Source organism: Bos taurus, chromosome 3 (assembly GCF_002263795.3).
Source record: "Bos taurus isolate L1 Dominette 01449 registration number 42190680 breed Hereford chromosome 3, ARS-UCD2.0, whole genome shotgun sequence".
NCBI lineage: Eukaryota > Metazoa > Chordata > Mammalia > Artiodactyla > Bovidae > Bos > Bos taurus.
The window spans coordinates 50,168,714-50,183,262 of NC_037330.1; the positions used below are offsets into that span (position 1 = coordinate 50,168,714).

At 38.1% G+C, this 14,549-nt stretch overlaps 1 protein-coding gene across 8 annotated transcripts in view; it reads right to left on the bottom strand.

The window, feature by feature from the left end:
- Positions 1–14,549, bottom strand: part of CCDC18 (coiled-coil domain containing 18) — a 173,194-nt gene that overhangs the window by 51,830 nt on the left and 106,815 nt on the right. For 4 of the 8 annotated variants that reach the window (XM_024990069.2, XM_005204323.5, XM_015464583.3 and 1 more), the window contains 2 exons: positions 12,633–13,100; positions 8,595–8,892 (listed from right to left, as the gene is read on the bottom strand). In XM_024990069.2, the coding sequence (XP_024845837.1) occupies positions 8,878–8,892; positions 12,633–13,100 (483 nt within the window). In that variant the 3' untranslated portion in view covers positions 8,595–8,877. Of the gene's footprint in view, positions 1–8,594; positions 8,893–12,632; positions 13,101–14,549 lie in introns of those variants that run through there. The other 4 variants (XR_009493921.1, XM_015464582.3, XM_059885077.1 and 1 more) reach the window with 2 other exon arrangements.

Genomic DNA, 14,549 nt, shown 5'->3' on the forward strand with positions numbered 1-14,549 from the left:
GTGGAAACAGTGTCAGACTTTATTTTTCTTGGCTCTAAAATCACTGCAGATGGTGACTGCAGCCATGAAATTAAAAGACGCTTACTCCTTGGAAGGAAAGTTATGACCAACCTAGATAGCATATTCAAAAGCAGAGACATTACTTTGCCAACAAAGGTCCATCTAGTCAAGGTTATGGTTTTTCTTGTGGTCATGTATGGATGTGAGAGCTGGACTGGGAAGAAGGCTGAGCACCAAAGAATTGATGCTTTTGAACTGTGGTGTTGGAGAAGACTCTTGAGAGTCCCTTGGACTGCAAGGAGATCCAACCAGTCCATTCTGAAGGAGATCAACCCTGGCATTTCTTTGGAAGGAATGATGCTAAAGCTGAAACTCCAGTACTTTGGCCAACTCACGTGAAGAGCTGACTCATTGGAAAAGACTGATGCTGGGAGGGATTGGGGGCAGGAGAAGGGCACGACAGAGGATGAGATGGCTGGATAGCATCACTGACTCGATGGACGTGAGTCTCAGTGAACTCCGAGAGCTGGTGATGGACAGGGAGGCCTGGCATGCTGTGATTCATGGGGTTGCAAAGAGTCGGACACGACTGAGTGACTGATCTGATCTGATCTGCATATCTGAGGTTACTGATATTTCTCTCGGCAATCTTGATTCCAGCTTGTGCTTCCTCCAGCCCTGCATTTCTCATGATGTACTCTGCATATAAGTTAAATAAGCACAGTGACAATATACAGCCTTGACGTACTGCTTTTCCTATTTGGAACCAGTCTGTTGTTCCATGTCCAGTTCTAACTGTTGCTTCCTGACCTGCATACAGGTTTCTCAAGAGGCAGGTCAGGTGGTCTGGTATTCCCATCTCTTTCAGAATTTTCCACAGTTGATTGTGATCCACACAGTCAAAGGCTTTGGCATAGTCAATAAAGCAGAAATAGATGTTTTTCTGGAACTCTCTTGCTTTTTCCATGATCCAGCGGATGTTGCCAATTTAATCTCTGGTTCCTCTGCCTTTTCTAAAACCAGCTTGAACATCTGGAAGTTCATAGTTCACCTATTGCTGAAGCCTGGCTTGGAGAATTTTGAGCATTACTTTACTAGTGTGTGAGACGAGTGCAATTGTGCGGTAGTTTGAGCATTCTTTGGCATTGCCTTTCTTTGGGATTGGAATGAAAAATGACCTTTTCCAGTCCTGTGGCCACTGCTGAGTTTTCCAAATTTGCTGGCATATTGAGTGCAGCACTTTCACAGCATCATCTTTCAGGATTTGAAATAGCTCCACTGGAATTCCATCACCTCCACTAGCTTTGTTTGTAGTGATGCTTTCTAAGGCCCACTTGACTTCACATTCCAGGATGTCTGGCTCTAGGTGAGTGATCACACCATCGTGATTATCTGGGTCGTGAAGATCTTTTTTGTACAGTGTTTCTATGTATTCTTGCCACCTCTTCTTAATATCTTCTGCTTCTGTAAGATCCATACCATTTCTATCCTTAATCGAGCCCATCTTTGCATGAAATGTCCCCTTGTATCTAATTTTCTTGAAGAGATCTCTAGTCTTTCCCATTCTGTTGTTTTCCTCTATTTCTTTGCATTGATTGCTGAAGAAGGTTTTCTTATCTCTTCTTGCCATTCTTTGGAACTCTGCATTCAGATGCTTATATCTTTCCTTTTCTCCTTTGCTCTTTGCTTCTCTTCTCTTCACAGCTATTTGTAAGGCCTCCTCAGACAGCCATTTTGCTTTTTTTGCATTTCTTTTCCATGGGGATGGTCTTGATCCCTGTCTCCTGTACAATGTCACGAACCTCTGTCCATAGTTCATCAGGCACTATCTATCAGATCTAGGCACTTAAATCTATTTCTCACTTCCACTGTATAATCATAAGGGATTTGATTCAGGTCATACCTGAATGGTCTAGTGGTTTTCCCTACTTTCTTTAATTTAAGTCTGAATTTGGTAATAAGGAGTTCATGATCTGAGCCACAGTCAGCTCCCGGTCTTGTTTTTGCTGACTGTATAGAGCTTCTCCATCTTTGGCGGCAAAGAATATAATCAATCTGATTTCAGTGTTGACCATCTGGTGATGTCCATGTGTAGAGTCTTCTCTTGTGTTGTTGGAAAAAGGAGTTTGCTATGATCAGTGCATTTTCTTGGCAAAACGCTATTAGTCTTTGCCCTGCTTCATTCCGTATTCCAAGGCCAAATTTGCCTGTTACTCCATGTGTGTCTTGACTTCCTACTTTTGCATTCCAGTCCCCTATAATGAAAAGGACATCTTTTTTGGGTGTTAGTTCTAAAAGGTCTTGTAGGTCTTCACAGAACCATTCAACTTCAGCTTCTTCAGCGTTACTGGTTGGGGCATAGGCTTGGATTACTGTGATATTGAATGGTTTGCCTTGGAAACGAACAGAGATCATTCTGTTGTTTTTGAGATTGCATCCAAGTACTGCATTTCTTGCTATACTTCAGTACTGTGCTATACTTCATTTCAAAACATTTATTATTTTTCCATTATTCCTTTTTTGACTAATGAGTTAATCAGAAATGTGTTTCTTACTTTCAAACATACAGGGATTTTTCTATGTATCTTCTTATTATTTATTTCTAACTTTAAAATGTTATGGTCAATCTCATAGTTCTGTCCACTTAGAAGACTTCCCCTAAACACTGCTATAGTTTAGCAACATTCCATATTTTGTTTCATGCAACATATGGAGTCAATTCCCCTTTAATCCAAGTCTAAGCTTTTCCTTCCTCCATCAGCCATCTTATAGACCATCCCCCCAATAAAGCCATGTAGGTGTGAGCTAAAGGAGACATCTTACTGTAATAGAGATAGTGATATGCGGGTCTAGCTCCCTTTTTCATGTACTCTATTTGTACCTTCCAAACTCCCCAAGTTTGGTCTCTGAACTATCATTTTCATTGTTTAATAGATTGCTACTAAATTAGCTCATAATGGAAGCTCTTGTAAAAGTTGCTTGATGTCTCATGCACATGTGCTCAATAGTATGTCAGGAGATGCTTTTCAAAAAGCATATAATTCTCTGCTGCAAAAATTATGACCTTGCTCCAGAACCCTAGGGATTTGTGCTATAGCTCTCTCATTAAAGCTTGTGAGAGATTCCTCTTAATGTTTTTATCTACCATGGATCCTCTACTACCAAGGGATCTGCCAAATTATATGATCTGAGGAGCACAGCAACTTGCATTGCAGCCTGGACCTACCGTAGAATCTTCCTCACTCAAATCTGACAGCCTTCTAAATTTCAAAATAAATGGTTTGGAGCAGTATATACTGTTTCCAAAATTCAAATGAATCCATCAAGTGTTGTGTCCCCTAGTATGGAGTACCTGGTGTAATAACTTGCTCTTTACTTAGAAGGGTTGTTTCATCAATTCCTGGACAACCAGAATCTCAAAGATGTCAATGATGTGGCAGGTGTCTGAATCTTTACAGACTTATCTTTCACTCTCTAGCAAGTATGTATCTCACTAGAGTTTCAAGAGTTTTTGTCATTTCCTGCTTGCCAAGTCTGACTAGTATGTCATTATATACTAAATATACAGAATCATGCACCAGCGAAATGGTTTTATGGACTATCAAGACAATTGAGGTCCCTGCAGATTACTTTGACAAATTTCAGGAGCATTAATATAGACTCAAGACAGCTTGTATGTACTGCTGACATGATTATTTTTTTTAACTGAAGTACAGCTGATTTACAATGGTGTATTAGTTTCTGCTGTACAGAAAAGTGATTCAGTTATACATAAATATATATATTCTTTTCCATATTGCTTTCCATTATGGTTTATTACAGGATATTGAGTATATTTCCTTCTGCTATACAGTGGGACCTTATTGTTTATCTATGTTACATAAAGTATTTTATATCTGCTAATCCAAAACTCCTAATTTATCCTACCCTACACCCTTGGTAACCGTAAGTTTGTTTTCTAAGTCTGTGAGTCTGTTTCATAAATAAATTCATTTGTGTCATATTTTAGATTACATATATAAGTGATATCATAAGGTATTTGTCTTTTTATGACTTACTTCACTTAGTATGATAATGTCTAGGTCCATCCATGATACTGCCAATGGCATTATTTCACGTTTTTTTATGACCCAGTAGTAGTTCATCATGTATATATACCACATCTTCTTTATCCATTCATCTGTTGATGGACATTTAGGTTGCTTCCATTTTTTTCTCAGTTATTGTAAATAGTACTGCTATGAACATTGGGGTGCATATATCTTTTCAAATTAGAGTTTTATCAGGAAATCCAAGGAGTGGGATTGCTGGATTATATGGCAACTCTATTTTTAGTTTTTTAAGGAACTTCCACACTATTCTCCCTTGAACATAGTAGCTGCACCAATTTATGTTCCCACCAACAGTGTACGTTCCCACCAACAGTTCTCCACATCCTCTCCAGCATTTGTTATTTGTAGACTTTTTAGTAATAGCCATTCTGACTGGTGTGGGATGGTAACTCATTGTAATTTTGATTTGAATTTCTCTAATTAGCAATGTTGAGCATCTTTTCATGTATCTCTTGGGCATCTGTATGTCTTCTTTGGAGTAATGTCTATTTAGGTCTTCAGTTTTTTGATTGGGTTGTTTGTTTTTTTGCTATTAGGTTATATGAGCCATATGTACATTTTAGAAATTAAGCCCTTGTCAGCTGCTTCATTTGCTAATATTTTCTCCCAGTCTGTAGTTTATCTTTTCATTTTGTTTATGGTTCCCTTTGCTGTGCAAAAGCATATAAGTTGATTAGGTCCCATTTATATTTGCTTTTACTTCTATTGCCTTGGGAGACTGACCTAGAAAACATTGGTACAATTTATTGATGACCCTATTTAAAAGCAAATTGCAAAAAATAAATAAATAAAAGCAACTTGCTTTTGATCTTTTACTTATGAGAACTGATAGAATGGTTTTGAAGATCAATAGCTGAATATGAAGTGCCAGGCTATGTTGATCTCTAAATAAAGATACCACATCTAGCATAGCCGCCATTTGTTTAACTTTAGTTAAAAACTATCTTCTACACCTCACCTGGGAACACTCAAGTGAAGTGAATAAAAATATAATGCATCCTTTAAATTGTTCATGTTGGCACTAATCTCAGCAATTCCACCTAGGTTGCAGTGTCACTTCTGATTTTCTGTTGGCTGGAAAAGAGGTACAAAGGTTTCTAACTGAACTTTCATACCTTGGTGGTTTTTGGTCAACTGCTAAGTATATGCATCCCAATTGTGTATACAGGGGACAGAGAAATAATCAAAAGGTGGATTTGTAGATCCCTGGACCCACTGAGTATGCTTGGGTCAGGGCTCCATTTATCACCTGGCTTTCATGAGCCTCTACTTCAACTGAGGAGCTAGGCATTTGGGGTCTCTAGTAATAATGTTAGTTCATATCCTGTATCTAACAACTCTATAAAGGTCTGACTCCAGACAAATAAAAGTATTTTAAAATGTTGGCAGTCAGTCTCACAATACTGTTATTATATCCTCATAATTTTTAGAGCTTTCCATGTCTCTTGGGTTATACCATTTTGTGGATTCATAAGATGATGCCACATTTCTCTCCTAATTTTTGAAATTTTTTTCATAAATTTGAAGGTGCATTTAAAAAAAAATTTTTTTTGAGGCCATGACACATGGTTTGTGGGATCTTAGTTCCTTGATCAGGAATCAAACCCTGGCCCATGGCAGTGAAAAGCCTGCATCCTAACCACTGGACCACCAGGGAATTCCCTGAGGGTACATTTCTGACCATGCCTAGCAGGCCTAGATTTTACTAACTCCAAGCTGATATGCCCAATTCTTTCATCATTTTTCAAATGCATTGTCAATCAGAATAAAAGTAGCAGTTCCCTACATTGTTAAGAAGATCTAGTTAAGATAATTAATGAAAGTGGCTACACTAAACAACAGACTTTCAACATAGACCAAATAGCCTTCGATTGAAAGAAGATACCATGCAGGTATCTGCATATATATTTCATAGATAGATAGGAGAAGTCAATACCTGGCTTCAAAGTGGCAAAGACTGGTTCACCTTCTGTCAGGGGGAGGGCTAAAGCAGATGGTGACTTGAAGCCAATGCTCATTTTCCATTCTGAAAATCCCATAGCCCTTAAAAATTATGCTAAATTTACTCTGCCTGTGCTCTGTAAATGCAACAATAAATCCTGGATGGCAATACATCTGTCTACAACACAGTTTACTGAATATCTGAATCCAACCGTTGTGACCTACTGCTCAGAAAAAAGATTTCTTTCAAAAATCTTTACTACTGCTCATTTACAAAGGACTTGGCCACTAAGAGCTTGGATGGAGATGTATAACCAGATTAATGTTGTCTTTATGGCTGTTTAACACAACATCCATTCTGTAGCCCACAGATCAAGGAGCAATTTCTACTTTCAAAGAGTTATTACTTGAGAAATAAATTTTTCTAAGGCTATAGCTGAGTGATTCCTCTGATGAATCTAAGCAAAGGAAACTGAAAATCTTCCAGAAAGGATTCACTATGCTAAATGACATTAAGAACATTACTGATTCAAAATATCATTACTGAGTCAAAATATCAACATTCACAGGAATTTGGAAGAAGTTGATCCCAACCCTCTTGGATGACTTGGAAGTGTTTAAGACTTTAGTGGGGGAAGCAGCAGGAGAACTAGAATTAGAAGTGGAGCCTGAAGTATGTCAAGGCTGTATATTGTCACCTCGCTTATTTAACTTATGCAGAGTACATCATATGAAATGCCAGGCTGGATAAAGCACAAGTTGGAATTAAGATTGCTGGGGGAAATATCAATAACCTCAGATACGCAAATGACACCATCCTTATGGCAGAAAGCAAAGAACTTAAGAGCCTCTTGATGAAAGTGAGAGGAGAGTGAAAAAGCTGGCTTAAAACTCAACATTCAAAAAATGAAGATCATGGCATCCAGTCCCATCATTTCATGGCAAATAGATGGGGAAACAATGGAAACAATGACAGACTTTATTTTCTTGGGCTCCAAAATCACTGCAGATGGTGACTGAAGCCATGAAATTAAAAGAAGTTTGTTCCTTGGAAGAAAAGCTATGACCAACCTAGAAAGCATATTAAAAAGCAGAGACATTACTTTGCCATCAAAGGTCTGCTAGTCAAAGCTATGGTTTTTCCAGTAGTCATGTATGGATGTGCTGCTGCTGCTGCTAAGTCACTTCAGTCGTGTCCGACTCTGTGCCACACCATAGACAGCAGCCCACCAGGCTCCTCCGTCCCTGGGATTCTCCAGGCAAGAGTATTTGAGTGGGGTGCCATTGCCTTCTCCATGTATGGATGTGAGAGTTGGACTATAAAGAATGCTGAGTGCTGAAGAATTGATGCTTTTGAACTGTGGTATTGGAGAAGACTCTTGAGAGTCTCTTGGACTACAAGGAGATCCAACCCGTCAATCCTGAAGGAAATCAGTCTTGAATATTTATTGAAAGGACTAATGCTGAAGCTGAAGCTCCAATACTTTGGCCACCTGATGTGAAGAACTGACTCCTTGGAAATGACCCTGATGCTGAGAAAGACTGAAGGTGGGAGAAGGGGACGACAGAAGATGAGATGGTTGGATGGTATCACTGACTCTATGGACGTGAGTTTGAGCAAGCTCCAGGAGCTGGTGATGGACACAGAAGCCTGACGTGCTATAGTCCATGGGGTGGCAAAGAGTTGGACACGATTGAGCAACCTAACCGAACTGAAGTTTTGACGGAACTGCCACAATCTCAAGATGAAAGAATGGTTACTTCTTATGGATGAGCAAAGAGAGTAATTTCTTGGAATAGAACCTACTCCTGGTGAAGATGCTGTAAAGCTTGTTGAAATGACAACAAAGGACTTAGAATATTACATAAACTTAGCTGATAAAGCCGGATTTGAGAGAATTGAGTCCAGTTCTGAAAGAAGTCCTACTGTTGGTAATGTTATCAAACAGCACTGTATGTTACAGAGAATTGTTTGTTAAAGAGCAAATCAATCAATGTGACAATCTTCATTGTTGTCTTATTTCAAGAAATTGCCACAGCCACCCCCAACATTCAGCAACCACCAAGGGAGAGGCAAGATCCTTCAGCAGAAAAAAGATTATGACTTGCTGAAGGCGCAGGTAATAGTTAGCATTTTTTAGTAATAAAAGCATTTTAAAATTAAGGCATGTACATTGATTTTTTTAGACATAATGCTATACAGACTAACATACATAGTTATGTAAACATAACAAATTATGTTTCTTTACTGTGATTTAATTTCTTTACTGCTTTATTGCAATGGTCTGGAACTGAAGCTGCAATATCTCTGAGGTATGCCTGTAATATCTACTTTACAAAATTGTTATGTGGATTAAATGAGTCAACAAATATGAAGAGCTTAAAATAGTGCCTGATAAGTGGTAAACATTTAACAAAAGTTAGCCATTATTAGTACAATTATGAACCTGTGGCAGAATGAGCTCTGAATTCATATTACTTCTTTTAAAAATAAAGTATCACTAGAAAAATAAGCAAATAATATGGGAGTCTGATTGAAAATATAAGTTATTCAATGTACTTATGCATTTTAATAATGATTTCTAAGTAAAAGATAAAAGGAACATAGCAAGTTCAAACCAGAATAATGAATAAATTGAATTAATTTACACAAAAAGTATAAGTAAGCTTTAAAAGAAAGAACTTTCTTTAAAAATCTTAAAATATAAAATTTATTTAAAAGCAATAAAATAGCAGTTTATATGAAGTAGGAACTACATATAATAAGTAAACACTACACAGTACCAAAAATTCCACTTTTCATCACATCAGCGTCTTCTTTTAACTATAAATTTTCTCCCTGGAATAATGCAAAGTAATAGATTATTATTTGAAATCATGATTTAACATTAAAAATCCACTTTAATAATCAGGGGCATAATTTAAAACAAGAGTGGAGAATATTTAGTCAATTGAAAAACAAGAATCAGAAAGTCAGTAATGGATTGCATGGATGGAAAAAGCAAATAATTCTGGTTGCGGGTGGGGTCAGGAGGGAGTGAAAGATTAAATTAAATTGATAAAGTCAATGAAAAACAGAAGAGAGAAAAAAGAGAGAAGAGAGAAAAACAGAGCAGGAAAAAAAAAGGACAGAAATGCTTGTACAAAGAAGTAGCACAGTATAGAAAAGTAGAAAAATAGAGGGAAATGTCTCAGGAGATTCTAAAACTACAGGTCAAATATTCTTGTCATATCTTGATCTTTACCTGGGCTAGGAATTTGAAAATGTTACCATGTCTCTAAGTATTTATTTGTACTCCCACTTCATCCTTTTTTTCCTTACACTTTTAATTGTTACCTAATCACTGATTTTCTCATTCTTATTTTTTATCTTACTGCATGGTATACAGACCATATTTTGAAAACTGCTTTTTTTTTTTTGAAAACAAAATGGATAAACAATACTTCTTTCAAATTCCTAATAAACTGTCAATCAGCTAATTAACTCACAACACTTCCACTGCTTTAAAGCAGGAGTTTTTAACTTGACATTTGTGTGAACTCTTGAAATTGTGTTCAAAATTGTGTGTGTGTGTAACTTTTTGTGAGTTTTTGAAGCTTTTGTCAAAACCTGAAAGCAAAATACTACTCTGCTAGAGGCTTTATTGTGAATGGAACTGACAAAATAATTAACCATTAAGAAAATCCAAGAAAGGAAACTAACAATGTGGGATCTCAGTTCCTTGACCAGGGGATGAATCCAGTAAAAGCCTGGAATCCTAACCACTAGGCTAGCCGCTGTGCTTAGTCGCTCAGTCATGTCTGACTCTTTGAGACCCCATGGACTGTAACCTGCCAGGCTCCTCTGCCCATGGGGATTCTCCAGGCAAGAATACTGGAGTGGGATTGCCATTTCCTCCTCTAGGGGATCTTCCCAACCCAGGGATTGAAGCCACGTCTCCCCATCGCAGGCAAATTCTTTACCATCTGAGCCAGCAGGGAAGCCCTATAGGCCAACAGGGAGTTCCAAATTAAGCTCTTTTTAATCATGTAAGGAAGGATGTGGAGAAATGAATAAAAGCTCCAACACTGCGACAAAGCTAGCAGAGGTGATGGCATTCCAGTTGAGCTATTTCAAATCCTGAAAGATGACGCTGTGAAAGTGCTACACTCAATATGCCAGCAAATCTGGAAAACTCAGCAGTGGCCACACGACTGGAAAAGGTCAGTTTTCATTCCAATCCCAAAGAAAGGCAATGCCAAAGAATGCTCAAACTACCGCACAATTGCACTCATCTCACACGCCAGTAAAATAATGCTTAAAATTCTCCAAGCCAGGATTCAGCTATACGTGAACAGTGAATTTCCAGATGTTCCAAGCTGGCTTTAGAAAAGGCAGAGGAACCAGAGATCAAATTGCCAACATCCGCTGGATCATAGAAAAAGCAAGAGAGTTCCAGAAAAACGTCTATTTCTGCTTTATGGACTATGCCAAAGCCTTTGACTGTGTGGATCACAATAAACTGTGAAAAATTCTGAAAGAGATAGGAATACCAGACCACCTGACCTGCCTCTTGAGAAACCTGTATGCAGGTCAGGAAGCAACAGTTAGAACTGGACATGGAAAAACAAACTAGTTCCCAAATATTTGGAAAAGGAGGACGTCCAGGCTGTATATTGTCACCCTGCTTATTTAACTTATATGTAGAGTACATCATGAGAAACGCTGGGCTGGAAGAAGCACAAGCTGGAATTAAGATTGCAAAGAGAAATATCAATAACCTCAGATATGCAGATGACACCACCCTTATGGCAGAAAGTAAAGAACAACTAAAGAGCCTCTTGATGAAAGTGAAAGAAGAGAGTGGAAAAGTTGGCTTAAAGCTCAACATTCAGAAAACTAAGATCATGGCATCCGGTCTCATCACTTCATGGCAAATAGGGGGAAACAGTGAAAACAGTGGCTGACTTTATTTTTCTGGGCTCCAGAATCACTGCAGATGGTGATTGTAGCCATGAAATTAAAAGACTCTTACTCCTTGGAAGGAAAGTTATGACCAACCTAGACAGCATATAAAAAGAAAGCAGAAACAGCATATAAAAAGAAAGCAGAAAGCATAGAAAGCAGAGACATTACTTTGCCAACAAATGGCCATCTAGTCAAGGCCATGGTTTTTCCAGTGGTCATGTATGGATGTGAGAGTTGGACTGTGAAGAAAGCTGAGTGCCGAAGAATTGATGCTTTTGAACTGTGGTGTTGGAGAAGACTCTTGAGAGTCCCTTGGACTGCAAGGAGATCCAACCAGTCCATCCTAAAGGAAATCAGTCCTGAATATTCACTGGAAGGACTGATGCTGAAGCTGAAACTCCAATACTCTGGCCACCTGATGTGAAGAACTGACTCATTTGAAAAGACCCTGATGCTGGGAAAGATTGGGGGCAGGAGGAGAATGGCACGACAGAGGATGAGATGGTTCGATGGCATCACCGACTCGATGGACATGGGTTTGGGTGGACTCCAGGAGTAGGTGATCGACAGGGAGGCCTGGCATGCTGCGGTCCATGGGGTTGCAAAGAGTCGGACACGACTGAGCAACTGAACTGAACCGAAATGAGTCTGTCTTGGATCCATTCAAAAAACACTTTTTAAACATTTTAGGCCACCAAACCTACTTTGATATGTTTGAAATGAGGAAAACGGACATTTCAAAAAACGTAAAATTACCTGAAAGAAATCTTTATTTCTGTGTGCAAACTATAGATTAACTGCTTATAAACAATGTCAAGTAGTCTGTAATGTATGTGTAGCAGCGATAAAGTTGCCTCTTCAGTATGGTATGTTCAAGAAATAATGCAAGTAGAAAAATCATGTGAATGCGATATTCTGAGTCACTATGGAAGCCTATGACCAAAACAAAAGGCTACCTGAATAATCTTTACTAGAATGGTTTCCAGGAAGTCTAGGAACACAACTATTTTAGCACTCCAAAAAACATTCTCCAGTACTCTGGAGTTCAAAATACTTTCCTAATATGAGGTAGAGTTGGTCTTTAATCAAGTATGGCTGCTGCTGCTGCTAAGTCACTTTAGTCATGTCCGACTCTGTGTGACCCCATAGACGGCAGCCCACCAGGCTCCCCCATCCCTGGGTTTCTCCAGGCAAGAACACTGGAGTGGGTTGCCATTTCCTTCTCCAATGCATGAAAGTGAAAAGTGAAAGTCAAGTCGCTCAGTCGTATCTGACCCTCAGCGACCCCATGGACTGCAGCCTTCCAGGCTCCTCCGTCCATGGGATTTTCCAGGCAAGAGTACTGGAGTGGGGTGCCATTGCCTTCTCCGAATCAAGTATTCGGAGATTCTACTTAATCAAATATTAACCTATTTTAACAAAAATTAATTTTCAAAGCTAAATTTTCAACTCTACTTGTCTAGGTAAAAGCATTCTGAACTTACAAGGAGTTTTTTCATACTTTCAATAATTGTGCACATCACCTAATGACATGAGTATTTTATTTAAATGTATACATTTTTTCCTTAAAAAAAGAAAATGATCCTCATTGGAGACAAATTATTGTAACTTCTAACGTATGAAATACATACCTGAGTTGAACCAGCACCTGTTTGCATAGAAGATTTTTTTAATAGTCGCACTTCTTTGTTTATGTATCTTAGCATTCCACTCAGAGTACTGAAGTCATTATTCTCAGAATTATCATCATTGAGGTCATATGTGAGAGGTTTAAATGAGTCTGACTGGGTATAAGGTAGATCTCTCTGGTTTTCTTCTAATGTTGAAGGTTGTTCCAATTGCATTTTTTTTAAGTCCTGTAGTAATTCTTCAGAAAGATCTTCATCACTATGAGTTCTGAAACTAAGATCACTGGCGCTAATAGAGCGACGTAGTTTCCTACACTTGAAAAAAGCTGTGTGAGAATGCTTAGCTAATTTTGAATCTTGAATATCAGGCGTGATTTCTACTGGAGATGTAAATGGGGCTGGTAGAAATTTGATGTCTTCTGCCCTTTCATGTCCAGAAATTTTGGCTTGTAATCTGGTTAATTCTGATTCCTATAGAAAAATTGGTACATAGTAGGTGCTGATTACATATCTGTTAAATAAATGAATTACTTAGAAAATCATAGACTTAGAAGGCATCTAAGTTAAACTTGGCTCTAGTACAGTACAGAATTCTTTTTATAACAACTCATGTGGGTTGTTGGAGAAGGCAATGGCACCCCTCTCCAGTACTCTTGCCTGGAAGATCCCATGGACAGAGGAGCCTGGTATGCTGCAGTCCATGGGGTTGCTGAGAGTCGGACACGACTGAGTGACTTCACTTTCACTTTTCTCTTTTCACGCACTGGAGAAGGAAATGGCAACCCACTCCAGTATTCTCGCCCGGAGAATCCCAGGGACAACGGAGCCTGGTGGGCTGCCCTCTATGGGGTCGCACAGAGTCGGACACGACTGAAGCGACTTAGCATAGCATAGCATAGCATAGCATAGCATGTGGGTTGTTAACTATGTTAAAACTACATAGTTAAAACTATGTTAAAACCCTTCATTTTGGGACAATTGAACTCCGGGAGTTGGTGATGGACAGGGAGGCCTGGCGTGCTGCGATTCATGGGGTCGCAAAGAGTCGGACATGACTGAGCGACTGATCTGATCTGATCTAGTCATTAGCATTATGTTTAAACTATATAAGGAACTCCATGAAAACTGTATGTTCCTTATAGAATTTTTCTTAGTATTGATGACAATATAAATTTCTATTAAAGACTGAAAACTTACATATAAATTTTTTTTGCAAAAGTATAAAAAGGTACACAATCATTTGTCAATCTAACATATATACACACAAAAAATAACGTCCTTCAGAATTTGTAATAGGAAATAAATGCATATTAGCTACTTTGCTGTATATGTCATCATCACAAGAAATCTTTACTAGTAAATTTTTAAAACCTTTAAATAATTAATAATGTTTAATAAATCAATCCTTATTAAATAAACTTTTCATTTCTGTTTTTCCATGTCCGTCATTTGTGTCCTGTGACCTAACTCTGGGATCCCAAGAATTGAGACTGTATATACTGAAAAGCAATCAAGTCAAAAAAATAAAGGGAGGACATTTTAATTTCAAAAGTTATATAATATGTATAATAGTCCCCTATTCAAATACATTCTCCTTTTCTTACAGGTATCCATAAGATGCATATTTCTAAACCAGTCACTTTTAAACTGATAGTTTCCATTCTTTCTAAAAATACTATGCTTATAGCTAAAACTGTCATAACCACAGTGTGCATTGCAAAATTCATATTTCACTTCTGCTGTCTTTATACCTCTTTATTCTAGGCAAACTTGATTTATAAGTGGCATAAGTGCCAATTTTTTCAAGCAAATTTTGTATTCACATTGTTATAACCACAATTATTTAATGAAATAACTATAAAGTTCACATATATAAGGTCATGTGCAGTTTAAGTTTCTTTTAAACTTCTGTGTGTTATT